Source organism: Callorhinus ursinus, unplaced genomic scaffold (assembly GCF_003265705.2).
Source record: "Callorhinus ursinus isolate GAN/ISIS: 27379988/994484 unplaced genomic scaffold, GSC_fseal_2.0 scaffold23, whole genome shotgun sequence".
Lineage (NCBI taxonomy): Eukaryota > Metazoa > Chordata > Mammalia > Carnivora > Otariidae > Callorhinus > Callorhinus ursinus.
Genome location: NW_027397085.1, coordinates 8023068 through 8044075, shown reverse-complemented (window position 1 = coordinate 8044075; position 21008 = coordinate 8023068). Strand labels below are relative to the sequence as shown.

General features: G+C 43.3%; 1 protein-coding gene across 7 annotated transcripts in view; it reads left to right on the top strand.

Moving 5' to 3' along the window:
• Positions 1-12730: 12730 nt before the first annotated feature.
• The window catches only part of OCLN (occludin), a 56019-nt gene continuing 47741 nt past the window's right edge, over positions 12731-21008 (top strand). For 2 of the 7 annotated variants that reach the window (XM_073905370.1, XM_025892829.2), the window contains exons 1-2: positions 12926-13060; positions 20741-20859. In XM_073905370.1, coding sequence (XP_073761471.1) covers positions 20810-20859 — 50 coding nt within the window. In that variant the 5' untranslated portion in view covers positions 12926-13060; positions 20741-20809. Of the gene's footprint in view, positions 12876-12925; positions 13121-13854; positions 14207-20740; positions 20860-21008 lie in introns of those variants that run through there. The other 5 variants (XM_025892828.2, XM_025892830.2, XM_025892827.2 and 2 more) reach the window with 5 other exon arrangements.

Sequence of the window (21008 nt, the reverse complement as noted above, 5' to 3'; positions counted from 1 at the left end):
TTCACCACTTAGATCCCCAGTTTTCTTCCTCTTCCAGGCACACAGAAGACTGTGGCTGGATGGAGCCATAGGTCTCGTTCTGGCAATATACAGTTAATGAAAGTGACTTGCATCACTTCTGAGTTAAAACATTTAATTGTCAGTGTGAGAGCCTCCAGAACTTTCTTTTCTTTTACTATGTTAACCTTTGAAATGGTGGCTTCTCTGACAGCCTGGGTCCTAGAGTAAGAAAACTCTGACGCAGTGCCCCTAACCAACTCTCTTTAGACGTGGAACATGAGCAAAAATAAACCTTTGTTGTGTTTAGTCACCAAGATTTTGTGAGGTTTTTGTTAATTCAGCACAACCTAGACTATGTTGATTGAATCACCATGATTGCTTGGCCATTTTGGACATGGATGTTTTGGTCAATGTCAATGAAAGTTTGTGGAAATGTCTGTTTAGTAAAAGAGGCAGAAAAATTAATCTTGCCAAGAAATGGTTTTATCACTTCTTGTGTGTGAGCTCTTCCTTAAGCAAAAGGGTGTCACAGAGTGAGGAACTTTACCCCCTTCATTTGTATGGTAGGTAAGGGACCCACAGAGTCAAAAGATCCTAGTTTCTAGAGTTCCAAATTCATTTTTCACCTCACCAGTTCTGTGACCTTAAGCAAATCACTTAACTTGCTGAGGCTTAATTTCCTTATCTAGAAAACGAGGGTGATGGTACCCACCTTGGAAGGGTTATTCCTGGCACAAAAGAAAATATTCGTCAATGGATATTTATTAAGTGTGTGTATCGTCAATATCAGGACCATTTCAGCACTCAATGCAACAACAAACATTTTTGAAGTTGTTTAAAGAATAAGGCAATGTTTTATCTTACATAAGTGGAAATCCAGAGTGGGCTCTAGGCTCTGGTTTTTCTTGGTTTTCTTGTCTCTGCTTTGCCCGGTGTGGACTTGATCTCTATGCTGGTTCCCCTCGTGGTTGTGAGGTGGCTGCCAACAGCAGTGGAACAGGGTGTCTAGTTTTGTGCTGATGGCGTTAGGGGTGAGTTCCTGAGCCAATCACTGGCAGAGGGACTAGGATTATCTTTAGCCACCAGGCCCCTCCCCCTGGAGCTGGGGTGGAGTCGGCTTCTCCAGAAAACCCCTGGCTGCATGGGGAGGGTGAATATAAGACTGAAATTGACATTTGGTGAGAGGAAAGGGGAAATGGAAACTGGGACATTCTCGATCGTATTCAGTATTCATGCACCAGCCATAGCAGTAGGTATTATGGACCTAAGGACCTCACAGTCTGGTATAGGGGGCAGACGTCTAAAAAGCATAGTCCTGGGGCGCCTGGGTGGCTCAGTTGGTTAAGTGCTGCCTTGGGCTGGGGACATGATCCCTCCTCCCTCTCCCTCTGCTCCTCCTCCCCCTTGCTCTCTCGCTCTCTCTCTCTCTCTCTCTCTCTCTCTCTCTCTCGCTGTCTCTTCCTCGCTTTCAAATAAATTTTAAAAAAATCTTTTAAAAGCACAGTCCTATGATGATGGCATGGATTTGGGTCTGAAAGACGTGTATTTTTTTTTCTTTATCCTTTTCTAGCTGCGTAATTGGAGGCAAATTTTTATCGTCTATGAAACTGAGTTTTCTTATCTACAAGACGGAGTTAATATTTAACTTGTGATGTTGTAGTGACACAGGAAAGTTACTTGATAATACCTGCTATTTCTTTTCTTACAATGCCCAAAATGTATGGGAGCACAGAAAGAAAGGAAGTTATCTACCAGTAGCCTAAGGCTGAGTTCCTGAATCACAGCTTTGAGACTAAGCACAGCTTCCAGGCGACACTTGTGGACACTTGGAATACCTACTGATTTCTGTTAAAAGGCTGTATTTTAATGTGACCTCATTTCAATAAAACAGCCAAATTGCTCTACTGAAAATTCTTAAAGCTCAGAGCAACTTTGATTGTTTCATGTGGTACTCTGATGACCTAATACTGTGCCCACCTCTTGTACGGAAAGGAACAAATATTTGATATTCATCTTCATTGTTTGCTGCGGCTTGGTTTCCTGTTATTTTTTTCCCTCTGTCTAGAGGAAGGGAGTAAAGGAAACTTCCTGGTTAACTTACTACTGTAAGGAACATGTTTGGAAAGAAGTAAGCACAGAGGGGAAACATAGAGTTTCTCATCAAGATTATTACCAGCATAATTCAACCTCAACAAACGTAGGGACAGTTTATTGAAGCATTGACTGTTGTTCATATACTCAACGTAAGACAAGTGCCAAGTACCAGAAAGACGGGCCCCCTGGGAGCCCAGGCAAGGCAGAAGGGGAGCTCACCTGCAGTCAGTGTGTAGCTAAGGAGGAGCCACCCACTTACATAATCCAAGTTAGAAAGTGGTGTAAGACTGAACAGCCAAGAGATTAGGTAAGTTGATTCTGGACTTTGTGCAGAATTGGGAGAAACCACTTTTTAAAGAACAGGAGAAAATAAAGAAGTGTTTTTGTTGCTTTTTTTTTTTTTTAACAGAAGAGGGGGTAGCTCAGTCTTGAAGCAGTGGCAATATCTTAATACATGAGCCTGCAGATGCAAAGGTGAAAGGAGAACATTCCAGGTAGAGGAATTAGTGTGAGCAAAGGGCAAGGTGCAGAGACACAAGTAGGAAGCCCGTATGGGCGGCCAGCTGAGCAGGTGCACTTAGAAAAGAGAGTGTTCTTATCTTTACTATTCACACAGCACTTACCTGTCCTTTTGTTTTATTATTATTTATTTTTATGAATGTACACCTCATCTCCTAGGCTGCATGAGGGAAGAGTGCTGTACAAAAGTGGGCTTTGCATTCTCCCCGCATCAGCTGCCCTCCTTCATAAATAAACACTCACTATACCTATTATGCAGGTAAGGGAATTGGTTGACTTATTTTTTTTAAGATTTTATTTATTTATTTCAGAGAGAGAGCACAAGCAGGGGGGAAAGGAAGAAGCAGGCTCCCCACTGAGCCAGGAGCCTGATGTGGAGTTCAATCCAGCAGCTGCTTAACCAACTGAGCCACCCAGGTGTCCTAGGAATTGGTTGACTTTTTAAAGGCAACACAGAAAAAAAAAAAAGGCAACACAGAAAAAAATTGTATCACAAAAAGGAAACTTTTTGCATGTGAGGTCAACATGTTAATGACTTAGAATGTGTTCCACTTTGGAAATTCTTTGTAGTTTTTCTTTTTTTTCTTGGTGGCACTCAATAGTATTGATGCTAATACTTGATAGTACTAGCAGATAGCATGCACCAGCTGATGCAATACTTGAGTCGGACGGGAATCAGCAATGGACACTGAAAGCTTTCATTGGATGAAAGGTTGCTGGAGAATAAGACAGCCAAAGTATCACCCCACGGAGTACTTCTTGATTATAAAGGGTAAGGCACCACCTGATTCAAAGTTAGCATCACTCGCCCTGAGGCAATTTCATAGTGTCAGCCTCCCGATGTGATGGGAATAAGAAGTCCACAACATCCCCTATACAGTGTTCTTGCCAATGGGGTTTGCTTTAACTCTAACATTTGGCAGGCAGGAGGGGGCGTACAAATCCAAATGGTGAGACGTTTGACGGGACAATTGGACCAGATTCTTTTTAAAAGTGACAATATCATGAAAGACAAAAATGGTAATGGGACTGCTCAAGAATTAAGGAGACTAAAGAGACATGACAACGAAATGCAAGGAATGATCCTGGACTGGCTCCTGGATTTATTTTAATTAATTAATTAATTAATTTATGTAGCTTTAATTTATTTATTTTTGTGTGTGTGAGAGAGAGCACAAGCAGAAGTGGCAGAGGGAGAAGAAGACTCCCTGCTGAGCAGGGAGCCCGATGTGGGGACTGGATCCCAGGACCCTGGGATCATGACCTGAGCCAAAGGCACACGCTTAACCGACTGAGCCACCTGGGCACCCTGGCTTCTGGATTTAAAACAACAACAACAGGGGTACCTGGGGGGCTCAGTCGGTTGAGCATCTGAGTCTTGATCTCAGCTGAGGTCCTGATCTTGGAGTCGTGAGATGAGGCCCGCCCTGGGCCCATGCTCAGCCAGAGTCTAAGATTTTCTCTCCCTCTCCCTCTGCCTCTCCCCCAGCTTGTGCACACTCTCTCTCTCTCTCAAATAAATAAATATTTAAACAACAACAACAACAGACCATAAAAGACATTTTTGGAACAACTGTAGCTACGTGAGTACGTCCTTACATATTAGATATGATTATGTATTAATGGTCATTTTCAGGGGTTTGTTAATGTTATGGTGGTTGTTATGGTCTGAATGTTTGTATCCCCCCAAATTCCTCTGTTAAAATCCTAACCGACCTGATGGTGTTAGGAGGTGGGGCCTTTTGGGAGGTGATTAAGTCATGAGGGTGGACCCTTTGTGAATGGGAATAGTGCCCTGCCCTCACAAAAGACCCCAGAGAGAGATCTGGCCCCCTTCACCACATAAAGAGGAAACTATTATCTGCATCCCGGGAAAGGCTTCTCTCCAGAACCTGACCATGCCGGCAGCCTGATCTCCGACTTCCATGCTCCAAACTGTGAGAAAGAAATTTCTATTATTTATAACACTGGGTAGTCGCTGGTATTCTGTTATAGCAGCACAAACTGACTGTGGCTGTGTAGGAGAATGTCTCAGTTCTTAGGAATTCATGTTGAAGTATGTGGGGTGAAGTGTCACCCCCCCACATCTGCAAGTAAGTTTTAAATTGCTGAACCAAAAAAGATATCAATGAGTATAAATGATTGAGAAAAAAATTACCATGTATGTTAGTATGTGGGTGCATGTGTGTGCATGCAAGTGCAAATGTCAACAACAGTCTTAACTGGTGAATTTGGGTGAAGGATATAGCTCATTGTGCTATCTTACCAACTTTTCTGTACGTTTGAATTTTCCAGCACAGTCACTTAGGAAAAAATGAAAAATGAAAACCTATGTTTTTCCTAATTGTCAAAAAGAACACATGCTGGGGGCGCCTGGGTGGCTCAGTTGGTTAAGCGTCTGCCTTTGGCTCAGGTCATGATTCTGGGGTCATGTGATCGAGCCCTGCATTGGGCTCTTTGCTTGTCGGGGAGCCTGCTTCTCCTTCTCCCTCTGCCCCTCCATCCCTGCTCGTGCTCTCTCTTTCTCTCTCTGCTCTCTCTCTCTCTGCTCTCTCAAATCAATAAATAAAATCTTTAAGAAAAAAAAAAGAAGACATGCTCATTCACTGAGGAATTTTAGAAAACATAGAAAAAGCATGAAAAATAATCCTGTAACTTGCAGAAATCCCTGTACCACCTCCCTTTCTAGCCCCTCCAGCAGCTTGTACCTCTCAGGCACAGAGACCAACCTTTCTAATGAAGATGCATGTAGGAAGATAAATAGGAGTCAGTTTGCATTTCTCAAGATCCTATCAATTGGTTTCAGATCACCCTGGCTCTCTTGCTCAGGTTTGGTCCTTTCTGTTCAGAAGCGACAAATTTCAAAGACAAGTCCTCAGTGTTATCAAAAATTATTTAAAAAAACAGGAAAATGCTTAGGTGGACAGTTAAAATTCCACAAAATTCCACAAAATGCTAAAACATAAATTCATTACTATGAAAGGCCTAAAACCCTCCAAAGCCTTCCCATTCTGTTAGATGAAAACACACATGCAGGTGGCATGGCATCCGAGGCCTGACCTCCACCTTCCTCAGACTTCATCTCCCACACACTTCAACTCCCCTTCTCCTGGCCTCATGTTCTTTAAATGCCTGAAGTGGCCCTTGATTTTGCTTTAGGATGTTCTTGGCTCAGATCTCTGCCTGACTGGCTCCTTCCCATCACTAAAGTCTCAGCTCAAATATCACCTCATTGAGACAGCCATGGGTGTCCACTCTACCCTACGTAGTTCCTGTCCATTGCCTCTCCTGCCCTCTCTGTCTCCTTAGCCTGTTTCACTTCTTTTTTTGTTTTTAAGTTTGTTTGTTTATGTAAGTAAGCGCTACCCCTAAAGTGTTTGTTTATTTAAGCTCTACCCCCCCCAATCAGGACTCGAACTCACAACCCTGAGATCAAGAGTCACATGTTCCTCTGACTAAGTCAGCCAGGCGCCCCAGCTGGTTTCACTTCTTTAAGTCATTCATCACTATTCGAAATTATCTTGTTCATTTTCAGTTTAGTCATCTTTGTTGTAAGTCTTCTCCCAACTAAAGTATAAGCCTCCGTGAGGGACCTTGTCTGTCTTGAGTCCATTGTATCTCCAGGGTTCAGAACAGGGTCTGGTACAGAGCTGGTACTGAGTAAATATTTTTTGAGTGACAAATATTCCCTTCCATGTACAGATCGCAAATGTGCCACTCAGACCACACCCTGTGTGGGTTAGTGTCAACATTTCAGGAGCTGTAGTAAGTTTCCCTTTGCAGGCTCCTAAAGTTTCTCCTAAATAATCTCCAAATGAAGTCAGAAAAGCTGCCAAGCAGAAACCCCTGTAACGAATGACAGGAGAATTTTAATTCATAACCAACAAAATGTCAAGACAAGGTTGTGGTTTGCTTGGAGTATATGAGTTTCATACCATCCCAGTTCAAGTGATTTTTCTTGGGTCAGTATTCCTTGTGATAAGTTAAGGATTATTAGTACTTTTTTTAAAGATTAATTTATTTATCCTAGAAAGAGAGAGAGAATATGAGTGGGTGGAGGCGCAGAGGGAGAGGGAAAGAGAGAATCCTCAAGCGGATTCCCTATTGGGCATGGAACCCGACGTGGGGCTCATTCCCACGACCCCGAGATCATGACCTGAGCCAAAATCAAGAGTTGGAAGCCCAACTCAATGAGCCACCAAGGCGCCTCTATTATTAGTACTTTTTAAAGTTTGGAGACACAGGAGCTTAAGAGCCCCATCAAGTTAAAATTAGATATAAGAACACAGTATTTGCAGTATTTGGTTAATGTTTACCTTTTTCTGTTTCTTTTTTTTTTTTTTTTTGAGCTTAAAAGATTCAGGCAGTTCAGTTCCTGAAAAAACCTACAAAGTCAATTTTCCACTGCAAGGATGACTGATATAATTAAAACCAAAATCAGCCCCAAATCTTTTTCTCTGCATCATCCACATAATTGTGGCTGCAGTCTGTCCCAGATTGAAACCCTCCCCTTCTCTCTTTAGATGATGGTCTCAACTTATTCTGACCCTAGAAAGTTCTTTTCTGCTTGTAATCAAGGAATGTTATTCACAAAACTAACTAAATGTAGGTCTCCAACCAACTTTTAAGACTATCCCTAACTCTATTCCTTAAAATGTTTATTATAAAAGATAAAATCCCCACAGAAAGTGTATAAAACATACATGTACGGTTTAACAAACTGTTATAAAGCTAATAGCCATGTAACCTGGACCTAAGTGAAGAAAATAGAATATTGCCAGCCCCCTGAGAACAGTTTGCTCTTCTCTTTCACTCTTACCTTATTTTCTTAAGAAAGATAATTTCTTTGCTTTTCTTTGTAGTTTTACCACTTACGTATAGAATCCCCAAATGACGTAGCTTGGTTTTGCCTGTTTTTGAACTTTATATAAATGAAATCATACTGTATTTTTTTGAGCGGGAGGTGGGCTTGTTTATTTTGTTCAATATGTTTGAAAGATTCAGACTTATTGGGGACTCTCTAATTGGCTCATTCTCATCTGTAACATGCCATCATAGCCATTTTTTAAGTCTTTTTTTTTCTATAGCTGCACTCTGAAATCTTTCTATGGGTAGGTAGTTTAAAGGAGTTTGGGTATTTTTTAGAGAGGAAAAAAAGCAGTTCTAGATATAGTAACACTGTTAAGATGTTGGTTCTGGAATTAGATTCCTTGAGTTGAATCCTGTCTCTACAACTTAGCAGGTATTTTGAGTAAACAAAGAAAACTTTCTGAAAGCTTTAGTTATCCCCACATTAATAGTACCTCATAAGATTGTTGTAAGGACCAAAAAAAAAAAAAAAAAAAAAGTCCATAAAACGGCACGGAGCCTGGCACAGGATAATGATGGCGTTTGTAGTACCATCATTCCACTTGTTGAAGTTCCCATCCAGGTGCTCACTCTGTTGAACCTTGGATCCCTCCAGAAGGATCTTGCTCAGTACATAGCAACTGAGGTGATAAAGCTTTAACTTACCATGTGTCACCATCTTCTCAGAATTTGCCTTCCCAGTGACTTCCCCAAGAATTCCTCCATAAATCTGTACAAGGAAATTGGCCTCTGGGGACTGGGAGCTTCCCCACTCGTGACTGGGTGGGGCACCCAGAGGCACTTTAGGCCAGGCCCTCACCAACTCCAAACTGAGTTGCCCTTGAACAAATGCCAGTCACTGAATTCATTCACTAAGCAGATAGAGCAGAGGGAAAATACTCTAAATCTCTCATCTTCTCTCCCCTGAAACTAGTCCTAGGGATATAAGCCTAGGCCCAGCATATCGTCTGTCTTGATGAATGTGCCGCTCAACAGTCTTAGGAAGAGAGTACTACTTATCATCATCCCATATTTACAGTGGAGAAAAAAGAGGCTTATGTAGTTTAATGTTATCTAGCTACTAAGTGACAACATTGAGATCTGAACCCAAATTTCTGACAGCATATTCTGAGCTCTGAACTTTCTCCTTTAGATAGAAAAAAGGAAGAAAAACTGGTTTTTAAATCTTATCATTCATTTGGCTGCATGTAAAATCAACAAATTTCTAATCACAGGTCTTCTGAGAATAATATTTACTTTGTTTCTGAGTCATGAGAATTTTCATCAAATAATGTTCAATAGTGTATGATAGTCGAAAATACTACTGAGTTGCTGGGAAGGAATATTTGATTAAAAATAATTAAAACTTTGCTACAATTTGTTATAGAACATGATTACATTGAACATGGCATCATGTAGCATTCAACAAACTTTATCTTGCTGTTGAAGAATGATGTCTTTAAGTTTTCAGGCTAGCTTTTCTTTCTGAATATTTTCAACTACTACCTAATATGCACACCATTAAGAAATAGTTAAAAGAACAAAGTTTTTAGATTTTTCAATGTTGTGAGCATTGTCTGGGAAATTAACCTGAGTGGAATAAAAATATTACATAATATTCCAATAGAAATTTAGCTCACTATTAAATTGAACCATATGAAATTGCCATTTTGTAGTTAAAAATGTAGATAAAACTTACCAATTCATATAGTTCAACTTAATAAATCTGATTATTTCATCTTCATGAATTTGGCAATAACTAGGATGTAAGCTTCACAAAGACAGGGATTTCTGGATTTTGTTCACTACTGTTCATATAGTAGGCCCTCGGAAAATAGTGGTTGAATGAATGGATTTGGGACATAAATAAAATATGGCAACTCACCTTCTATCCTAACATATGCCTTTGGGTTTAGGTTTAGTGTGGGAATAAGAAAAATAACATTCTATGCATAAGCTGGTCTCTTAAAATGATAAAAAGTTTAATTTAAAAACCTAATTCAGGGCGCCTGGGTGGCTCAGTTGGTTAGGCGACTGCCTTCGGCTCAGGTCATGATCCTGGAGACCCGGGATGGAGTCCCACATCGGGCTCCCTGCTCGGCAGGGAGTCTGCTTCTCCCTCTGACCCTCCCCCCTCTCATGCTCTCCCTCTATCTCAGTCCATCTCTCAAATAAATAAAATCTTTAAAAAAATAAATAAAAATAAAAACCTAATTCACCCCCCAAAATTGAAAACATATGTCCACACAAACACTTGAACATGCATATTCATAGTGGCATTATTGATAATAGCCAAAAAAATAGAAATAACCAAATGTCCATCAACTGATGAAAGTTTAAACAAAATGTGGTATATCCATGCAATGGAATACATTCAGCCATAAAAAGGAAAGGAGAGGGGCGCCTGGGTGGCTCAGTTAGTTAAGCATCTGTCTTTGGCTCAGGTCACTATCTCAGGGTCCTGGGATCTAGCCCAGGGTGGGGCTCTCTGCTCAGTGGGGAGCCTGCTTCTCCCTCTCCCTCTGCTGCTCCCCCTGCTTGTGCTTGCTTGCTCTCTCTCTGTCAAATAAATAAATAAAATCTTAAAAAAAAGAAAAAAGGAATGGAGTACTGGCAGTTACCACGACATGACCGAACCTTGAAAACATTATGCTATTCTTAGACAGACACAAAAGGCCACATATTGTATTATCCATTCATGTAAAATGTCCAGAATGGGCAAATTGAGACAGAAAGTAGGGTAGTGGTTGCCAGGGTCTGGAGGCAAGAGGCAATGGGGAGTGACTGCTAATGGACACAAGATTTCTGGAGTTAGTGGTGGTAATTGTACAACCTTGAGAATGTAAGAAAAACCACTGACTTGTCTGCATGTTTTAAAATTCAGGGTGAATTTTATGGTATATGAAATATATTTCAATTTTTAAAAAGTGGAAGAAAACTAAGTTCTCTTCAGAACATATCAAAGTACACTATAAAATAATAGATGTGTGTTTAAAAGTCTGAGAGTATTAGGAAACGTTCCCTTGTTTAATTATAAACTGAATGGAATGTTTGGAGATTTCAGTAATCTGACAGCGAACATTAAGAGGATTAACCTGACTTCCCCAGTGTTAAGAACACCAATTTAAACTGCATCATTCAAAAACTACAGGGTCATGCTAAAATAATTGTAGCAAAGATTTACACACACACACACACACACACAATTAGATTAACTACCCATTAAGGCTGTCATCGTTTCAAACACCTTATATTTATATAATGCTTTTACTTCCTTAAGCATTGAATTGTGCCTAAAGATCTAATGTATGGGAGAGTCACATCTCTAACCATGTAATTAAAGGCAGAGAAATGGGTGGGATTGGACAAAAATTAATTAGCAATGCCGACATTCCAGATTGGAACACAACATAGAGCAGGAAACTGAAATTCTAGCCTTTAATGCAGATAGTTAAATTGCAAGAACTAAAATTGCAACATTCTGGAGTACAATTTTAAAAAATTTTTAATTTAAATTTTAGGTAGTTAACATACAGTGCAATATTGGTTTCTGGAGTAGAATTCAGTGATTCATCACTTACATACAACACCCAGTGCTCATCACAAGTGCCCTCCTTAATACTCATCACGCATCTAGCGCATCCCCCACCCACCTCCCTCCATCATCCCTGTTTGTTCTCTATCAGTAAGAGTCTCTTATGGCTTGTTTCCCTCTCTTCTTTTTTTCTTTCCCCCCTTCCCATATGTTTATCTATTTTCTTTCTTATATTCCACAGATGAGTGAGATTTATGGTATTTGTCTTTCTCTGAATGACTTATTTCACTTAGCATAATACACTCTAGCTCCATCCAATGGCAAGATTTCATTCTTTGTAATGGCTGAGTAATAGTCCATCACACACACACACACACCCCATCTTTATCCATTCATCAGTTGATGGACATTTGGGCTCTTTCCATAGTTTGGCTATTGTTGATAATGCTGCTATAACATTGGGGGCATGTATCCCTTTGGATCTGTATTTTTATATCCTGTGGATAAATACCTAGTAGTGTAAATCCTGGATAATAGGGTAGTTATTTTTAAATTTTGAGGAATTTGGAGTACAATTTAAAAAATATATTGATCTACTACATGCATATATAAAAGGATACACAATGCTACGTGTTAGATTATGAATTTTCCTGAGTGAACACTCCTATGGAACCAGCCTCCAGATCAAGAAATAGAGCATAGCACACAGAACTAGGGCTTTTTTTTTCTAAGCCAAGAGAATATTAAAATAGTTTAAATCCCTTGGGGGGGGCAAAGGACCTTGAGTTGGTCATAATGTATACTACAGTATGAACTTTCTTTTCATGGCAAATTTACCAACAGTATCTATCATCCTTCACCTTCATCTAACTACTCTGAGTAATGGTCTTTTGTCTGGCTCCAGAGATTCAGAAACAGTTCCTTAACTTACGAATGATTTTTATTCATTCATTCATTCATTCATTCATTCATTCATTCGACAGAGACACAACGAGAGTGGGAACACAAGCAGGGGGAGTGGGAGAGAGAAGCAGGCTTCCCGCCGTGTGGGGTGCCCGATGCGGTGCTCGCTGGAATTATGACCTGAGCGAAGGCAGCCGCTTAACTGAGCCACCCAGGCGCCCCACGAATGACTTTTGAGATCTCCCACTTCTGGCTGCTTCTTTCCAACAAAATCTTTTTTTTTTAAATTTCTATTTATTTTACAGAGAGAGAGAGAGAGACAGCAAGAGAGGGAACACAAGCAGGGGGAGTGGGAGAGGGAGAAGCAGGCTTCCCGCGGAGCAGGGAGCCCGATGCGGGGCTCGATCCCAGGACCCCGGCATCATGACCTGAGCCGAAGGCAGACGCTTAACGACTGAGCCACCCAGGCGCCCCTTTCCAACAAAATCGTCACAAAATTTTCTGAGCAGGAAAGTGTTGAGTAAGGCGGGCCTTTCGTGTCAGAGGGCTGAGCACCCTTGGACCCCCTTCAAACAGTCCTCTCCAGACCTCCCTTGGCCGCGTGGCCAAATACTCCTCTGTTCTACCCAAAGCCCACGGAGCTCGGAGCGCGCCAGAGCGCGGTCCAGGGCCGCCTGCACCTTCGGGGAGCCGGGGCGGTTCCTCTACGCTCGGCCCCCAGAGCTGCGCTGTTGCTTTAATTGGGATCGCCGCGAGGGTGTGCGGAGAAGGGCTGGTTCCTCCCGCCTCCTGCTCCACCGCTCCCTTCCCCCTCCCTTCCGAGTTTCAGGTGAATGGGTCACTGAGGGCGGAGACGACTGCAACACGCTTCCTCGCCAGCGTCCACCCCCCGCCAGTTTCTCCTTCCCCTGCAGGAGGCGGCGGGACTCCAGGGAAAGCTAGCCAGAGCACCCCAGGGCCCGCGCCGGTGCAACAGGTGAGCTGCTCTCGCGCGGGACAGCGAACGTCCAGCACCGGCCTGGCGTTGGTGCGCATGCCCGGGGGCAGGACGGCCGGGGTGGGGTAAGGAGGAGGAGAAGGAGGAGTGGAAGAGGACTGAATTCCTCGGCTAGTCGCTGGCTGCGTGCGGGCGGCCCGCACAGCGTCAGGTGCGCTCGCCAAGTAAGCGCGTTCTTTGGCTCCCGCGGTCCTTGGTGGGTCGGGCGGGGCTGCAGTGAGTAGGTGAGAGTTGGGCGCGGCGCTGGGGGCGCACGGTAGCCTCAGAGTCCCCGCGCGGGATCGTGGCTCCGGTGCTGTAGGGGAGGCGCGGGGGGAGGACGCCCGGCGCTAGTTTCGGTGGCGGTTTCGCTCTGGGCTGGGACTGGCGGGAGTGGGAAGGGAGCGAGTCCGCTGGGGGAGCAGCGCTGGTCTAACTTGGAGGCTGCCTCGGCGAAGGGCCACTTGGAGCCGCCGATCAGCTCCGTCGGCGGAAACGCTTATAGCTCCCTGTGTCCCGGCGGCGCGGGCACCTTGTCGCTTTGATGGGGGGCGGGCGGTTCTCGAACCGGGCGAGCCCAGTGCTCAGCTCTCCGGACTGTAATGCTGGCAGGTCCTCAGGAAGAGGGGCGCACGCCCGGCTCCTCCAGGGTCCTTAGCCTGAGGGCTGGAGCCGGGGTCGGGGGGCGCTCGCTGGCCAGGGCGGCTGGGATCCCGGGGCTGGGGGAGGACCTTATCGATTCCGCCCCACCCACCCCTCGGGTATCGCGGGCGGGGGAGAGCGGGGGCCGGTTTAATCCGGGAAATATTGCTAGAGCCCTGGGGTGGGCCGGTCGGCTCGTTGGCATCCAGTTAGTGGGAGTTGTGCGAGCCCGCGTCAATTTAAGCCTGGGGGCGGGGATTTAATTTCGAGTGAGGCTGTATTTCGAGGGAAGCTGCTCACGCTTCGGATCCTCACCCGTGACCCAAAGGCCGCCGCCAGGTGGGCGGACCTGCCTCCGGGCAGTCCCAGCTGGGCGCGCGCTGGCGCGCACCGGCCGGGGCTCACGGACGCGGACCTGCCGCGGGGCTTAGACACCTACGAGGAAGGGCCGGTCCGCGCGCGGCCAGCCGACATGTTGCCTGCGTCGGAGGAAGTGTGCGGGGAGAGCGGGCTTGAGGGGCCAAAATGGCCTCTGCTCCTTGGGGGTGGAAGAGCAATTCCGAGCCCCTGTGTCCCAGGTGAAGCGATAACCACGAGAAGCCACGGCATCCTCAGGCCGGCCCTGGGGCTGACTGGGCAAACTGCCAACTTGGGAAATGACCCGGGGCGGGGAAGAGGCAGCCTTCCAGGTTAGTGTGTGGCCCTCACGCACAATAGGTGTATTATTGGGATCCCTGGAAAAGAGAAACCTTTCCGTTAAGGCACTTCTGGTAATGCTTGGTGTAACTGAAAACTAGTCCTTTCTAGATGGAGGTAGACGTCTCAAGCTACCCATTACCAATACCGCAGTGTTGCTCTTGCACGGTACAGATGAAACTTTATTTGCTCTTTATGGTATTTTAAAATAGACATTGCAAATGGTGGAGCCACGGTAGTAGGTATCTCCTCAAAGCAACACTTTTGAGTAGTTTTTTGCATTTATTTAGTTATTAGGTGCCGCCTTGGTTAAGTGATGGAGAGGAGGATGGCGAGATTTGTGCAGCTTCCGGGCTGTTTAGGGAAATGATGGGCAGTGCCTCCTAACTAAGAGCCAGTGTGCTAAAAGAGTTTGTTACCTTGTATCATTTGGTGATATTGACAACTCTAAAAGGTAGATCTTAGAACTCCGTTTTAAAGGTAAAACACCGGTAGGGGAAACATTACAAAAGGTGTGGCTTGAAAACTGCTTCGGCTAATCGGGGCGGGTATACCAGAAAAGCAGCAGGCCTTGATGTTCCAGCACCAGAAGGATTTGGGGTTTTTCTGGAACACTCTACGTTTGACTAGTCGCTCTGGTCTCATAGAATCTTTCCACATCTTGTTTGATGTGAAGGTAAACTTCCTGTTTTTTTTTAAAGATAATGTTGGAATTATTGCCCTTTCAAAATTACAAGAGATTATTTTTGACCACACAAATTAACTGCTATAAAATCTTTGACCTGCCCACGAGCCTGCCAGACGGGGAGTTTTCTTAAGTTGCATTTTAAGGCTTACTTGATTAGAGTCCTTAGCGGGCTTTTTTTCATCCAGGTTATTATTTAATGGAAATACTGGGGTAAAAAGACCCTGAGGATTTTTTTTTTTTAAGATTTTATTTATCTATTTGACAGAGACAGTGAGAGAGGGAACACAAGCAGGGGGAGTGGGAGAGGGAGAAGCAGGCTTCCCGCTGAGCAGGGACCCCCCCCCCCCCCCCATGCAATTCGATCCCAGGACCTTGGGATCATGACCTTAGCCGAAGGCAGACGCCTGAGCCACCCAGGTGCCCCGACCCTGAGGATTTTTGTTACAGCTTTTGTTTTAGCCTCTAGGCTTGCAGCTGTCCCCTAACCCCATGGTTCCTAATCTTGACTGTGGTATGAATCACCTGGGGATCTTATTAAGATAGATTCGTGTTCATTGGTCAGATGAGGGGCCTGGAATTCTGCTTTTCAACAAGATAACAAATGATGTCCATATGGCTGGTGTTTGACTCTCTTCTCTCCTTCAGATTGTAAGCACTTAACTAATTCGGTTGAAGGTAAAGGATTATATTTACTGAGTGCTAGCATTGTGAGGAACTTAAAGACATTCACAGCTGTATTGAAATCCCAACTGTAATATGGGTTGTTGGTTTTATAAATCAAATGTTGATTGATCATCACTTTGTATCAGGGATCAGGCGGAAGAGTGATGGTCAAAACAGACATCTAGGTGCTTGTAAAGCTGGTATTCCAGTTGGGATGGAGATTGTGGCAGTTTAAAAAGTTAAAAAATAAAAAATAATTAGTGGGAGGAATTTGCTCTGAAAATACAACAGTTTTGGTGGATGGGTGACCTGGAGGGCACCTCTGAGGAGGGGATATTTGAGGCAGAACAGCTGGTTCTTGCCCATTATAGATAGAAAATACCAAGATCAAGGCCCTCCTGGGATTGACGCCTTCAATCTAGGCAGTGATACTGCTGGAAATACATGGTGTGCTTAAGAATCATCTGGAAAGCTTATTTGAAATGCATTTTCGGATACAGAGCCCATTGTCTATTGCAAAATCTGTCTAATTTTAAAATTTTAGACAACTTACTAATTATGTGCCAAAAAATAAATAGAAACATTTAGTACCAGCCACAACTTTTAAAAACTTCTTAAAGGCAAATTAACTATTGCTGCATGTGATTGAAAAGGAATAGGCTCTCCTTAAATATGATAAAATTTATCTTTTACTTACTGACAGTTGCTTTAAGGAATTATTCAGGGGCATAGTATTTTCAGGCTTTTCTTCTTTAGCTTAGATTTTTTTTTTTTAAAAGATTTTATTTATTTATTTGACAGAGAGATAGCAAGAGCAGGAACACAAGCAGGGGGAGTGGGAGAGGGAGAAGCAGGCTTCCCGCCGAGCAGAGAGCCCGATGTGGGGCTCGATCCCAGGACCCTGGGATCATGACCTGAGCCGAAGGCAGACGCTCAACCGACTGAGCCACCCAGGCGCCCTTAGCTTAGATTTTTATTAGGACAGCTTTGGCCAGTAAACCTAAGGGGAGAACTTTTTGTATATTTTAACGTCAATCAATCTTTTCCCTTATGCTCCTGACTCTCAGCTGTTTGACTTGGTTCCCTTTCACTTGCTTTGGTCAGGCTCTGTGACCGTGGCCACTGAGCCCCTTAGGCCGGATCCTGTATCCTCTCCATTCGTTTTATTTTGTCCTTCACTCAACATACATTTATTGAGCAGATAATGTTAATATTGCCCTGCAGGGGGTTGGGTAATAGTCTGTTCTTGGTCCTTTTTTGTCTTTGGCTGTGACCTGAAGGCACAGTTCCAGACTGACTTGAAGGAGACTAATATTACAGTTCCTTCAGTCCAGTCTCCCCAGAATATCAAACAACTTAAGCTTTGCATACACGGCTTCAGATAAAAATTGTTATTTGTTATTTTTGAAGGGTGTGTGGAGTCAGGGTAAGGGAGAGGCTTCCTAACATTGACATGAAATCTGATCCTGTGGTATCTTTTCTTCAAAGAATGGTTTCTAGCATTACAAAGACAGCTCTGCAGATATTTGAAGGCTGCTGTAGTGGTCCTTCTAATGTTGATTTGACCAGGCCAAACATTTCCTGTTTTTTCAGTCATTTGTCTTAAAGACATGGTTTTTCTAGTTCTTGAATGGTCAGTCACCTCCAGGAGAGGCAGCTCATTGGAACACGATGTACAGATTCATGGTTATGCAGAAGTTTATTTTTAAAGTGTATCATTCCTAGATGGAAGCACCTGTCTGTGACTACTGCCAAAGTTTGGGATAACTTCTTAACTTTGTTGAAATTCTTACCAAGGAAATGCACTTTTAAAAAGTGAGTCTCCGAGACTTTATAAAATGATTTATTCATGTCACCAGTATTTGAAAATGGATACAATGTATCTAAGTGCCTAAACACTGGAATGTCTCACTTTCAAGATAACCACCTTGCTGTGAATGCTTTTCTCATCTTCCTTAATATATTATCTTAATTATTCCAGCCTAGAGGTCAGGCTTATCCCCTGCCCTTTGGCATAGGAGGGTAGTGAGGTTCAAGGAAGAGTAGTAGAATTTGTCCACTCACAGTGAGCTTTTAAAACCACGGGGTTTATTTTTTTATTTTTTTTAAAGATTTTGTTTATTTGACAGAGAGAGACACAACAAGACAGGGAACACAAGCAGGGAGAGTGGGAGGGGGAGAAGCAGGCTTCCCGCAGACTGGGGAGCCCGATGTGGGGCTCGATCCCGGGATCCTGGGATCCATGACCTAAGCTGAAGGCAGACACGTAACGACTGAGCCACCCAGGCACCCCTGGGTTTGTTTTAGCCCATCAGTCTGGCCCCACAGAGAATTTGATATACTTGAAGCCGGTGGGTTGGTTGGTTATCCTTTCCGGTGTTTTGTCAGCTGCAAATTTGGATAAGCTTGCCCATCTTGTCTGTGGTCACCAAACGACCTCCCTCTCTGTTCTTTTTTAAGATTTTTATTTATTTGTGAGAGAGAGGAAGCAAGCATAAGCAGGGGGAAGGGCAGGCAGAGGGAGAAGCAGACTCCCCGCTGAGCAAGGAGCCCAATGTAGGACTCGATCCCGGGACCTTGGGGTCATGAATGTACTGTTCTTTTATCCTGTTTAGATTTCATTTTTCAGTCCCAGAGGAATGTCTGTGCACGGGGATGTGCTGAAGATTCTAGGGCTTCATCTACCAGTTTGGTAACCTCAAAAAAGGAAATGAAGCTTATATGGCATGCCTTGTTCTTGATAAACTTCCTAAAATTACTTGCTTCACAAGATAAAATCTCTGGTATTAGAGGGGATATGATAACTAAACTCCGAATCCATGAAATAGCAGTTTGGAAAGGGATTTTGGTGTCTGGATTTTTGACAAAATTTATTTATTTATTTATTTATTTTAAAGATTTTATTTATTTGAGAGAGAGAGAATGAGAGAGAGAGAGCACATCAGAGGGGATAGGGTCAGAGGGAGAAGCAGACTCCCTGCCGAGCAGGGAGCCCGATGTGGGACTTGATCCTGGGACTCCAGGATCATGACCTGAGCCGAAGGCAGTAGCTTAACCAACTGAGCCACCCAGGCGCCCTGGATTTTTGACAAAATTTAAACTTCAGCCTGAGTCTGGATTAATTTAGAATTTCCAAAAACTACCATGGAGGGGTGTCTGGCTGGCTCAGTTGGTAGATCATGTGACTCTTGATCTCAGGGTCGTGAGTTCAAGCCCCAAGTTGGGTGTAGAGATGACTTATAAAACTAATGTGGAGCCTGGAATTTTTGTCATAGTCTTGAATGAGTGACTTGGAGCTATAAAAGGGCAGAGTTCGTTTGTCAGTATTTTGACATTCAGCTTCAGAACGGGAGTCCTACGTTTAATAGTGTTTAAATTAAGTTTATCTTTTCTCTTTTTAAAGATTTATTTATTGAGGCGCCTGGGTGGCTCAGTTGGGTAAGGGTCTGCCTTCGGCTTAGGTTATGGTCTCAGGGTCCTGGGATCCAGCCCTGTATCAGGCTTCTTCCTTGGCGGGGAGCCTGCTTCTTCCTCTCCCTCTGTCTACCGCTCTGCCTACTTGTGCTCTCTCTCTGTCAAATAAAATCTTTAAAAAAAATAAAGATTTATTTATTCATTAGGGAGTGAGTGCGTGCCCTTGCGCTCATGAGTGGGGGGGAGGGGCAGATGGAGAGGGAGAATCTCAAGCCGACCCTGTGCTGAGCGTGGAGGCTCTCTAGGGGCTCCATCTCACGACCCTGAGATCGCATCCTGAGCCATGGAAATCAAGAGTCAGTTGCTTAACTGGCTGAGCCACCCAGGTGCCCCTAATAGTGTTTAAATTCATTTTTTTTAATGTTCTTTTTTTGAACATCAGTTAGGAAGCCAGTCTGGACTTTTACTCTTCCGTAACACTGTAATGTGCTAATGGCCTGAGTTGCCCATTTAAATGTGCATTTGGGTGCTAGTTCCAGGGCTCTATACACTTAGGATTTGTGCATTTTTTGGTATGTTAATACTTGAGTAAAACAGTTTTTTTGTTTTTTCATTTTTAAATAATAAGTTGTCTTCCCTCACTGTGTTTGGAAAATCATGCTAATTGTCTTGGTGTTCCTAACATTCAATTTATTTCCATCTTTGAGGTTTTACGTGATAAACATTTGGGCAACATTTTATTCTGAGAAATTTGGAATTGACTGTCCTTAAGGATGTGGAGGATAGTTGCCATTGATTCTAAAGAACACAATTTAGAGAGTTTGAATTTATTTACTTTTCCTAACATAATACCTTTTTTGCACATACTTTATTTGAAAAGGAAAAAATAGTATACAGTTTAATATACTCAGATTGTAGATGTTGCTCAAGTGATCTTTCTTCTCCCCCCCCCACCCCAACCCCCAGCTTCTTCCTCTTCTTCTTTAAGTCTTGGTTTTTCTCCTCTGCTTATCCCTGTCCTGCACTTGATAATGTAGTCAGCCCTAATAACTAAATAACTACCTGTTGTAGTTGTTTTTTTCTTTGTGTGTGACCTTCTGTAGTATTTCTACAGACTTCCATGGTATAGTGTAAGTACTTAATAACTACTGGTTCATTGGGGCACCTGGGTGGCTCATCAGGTTAAGCATCCGACTCTTGATTTCGGCTCAGGTCTTAATCTCAGGGTCATGAGATTGAGCCCCACATCAGGCTCTGCACTCAGTAGGGAGTCTGCTTGAGATTCTCCCTCTGCCCCTCCCACCACTTGTGTGTGTGCTCGCTTGTTGTCAAAGAAAATAAAAATTAAAAAAAAATGGTGTTACCAAAACTTAAACACATTTTAAGAAATTTTCTTATTTTTTACATTTCTTGTTTTTTGAAGGAGTGGTTTTGAAAAATACCATTTTTTACCTATGCTGTAAAATCTTTGTGAAATATTTATTACTACAACTTAGTCATTAAAGTTAGTATTTGTATGTCAGTGGTGTGCAGAGCAGGGTGCTTGGGGCTGTGAGGACCACCAGACTGAATGGTTGCTATGCTCAGTGATTTCCTGTACTCAAGGAATTGATGGTCCAATGTGTAAGGATGTCATTGAGAAGGACAAGAGGAATAATCTTGGTGTGTGAAGTTACTTGAGATTGGTATCATTAGTTTTCTTAGTGATGCAAGGAAACTCTGAGCTTTGTAGTAATGCCATTACCTTCCTTACGTTGCTTAGATTGGCTTATTTTGGGGGAGCTGCGGGGCAGTGCTCATCCTGAAGATCAGGTGATCATTGACATCAGCCATGTCATCGAGGCCTTTTGAAAGTCCACCTCCATATAGACCTGATGAATTGTAAGTAATTCTTTAGTTTTTGGTTTTTTCTTTTTGTTAAGCATGTCACGTGTAAAAAGTACGTATAGTTGAAACTTTCATCTGTTAAGTGTTTGCTATTAAAAATAACAATATGTGTGTTTGTAAATTTAGATTAAAACAAAGTGTAT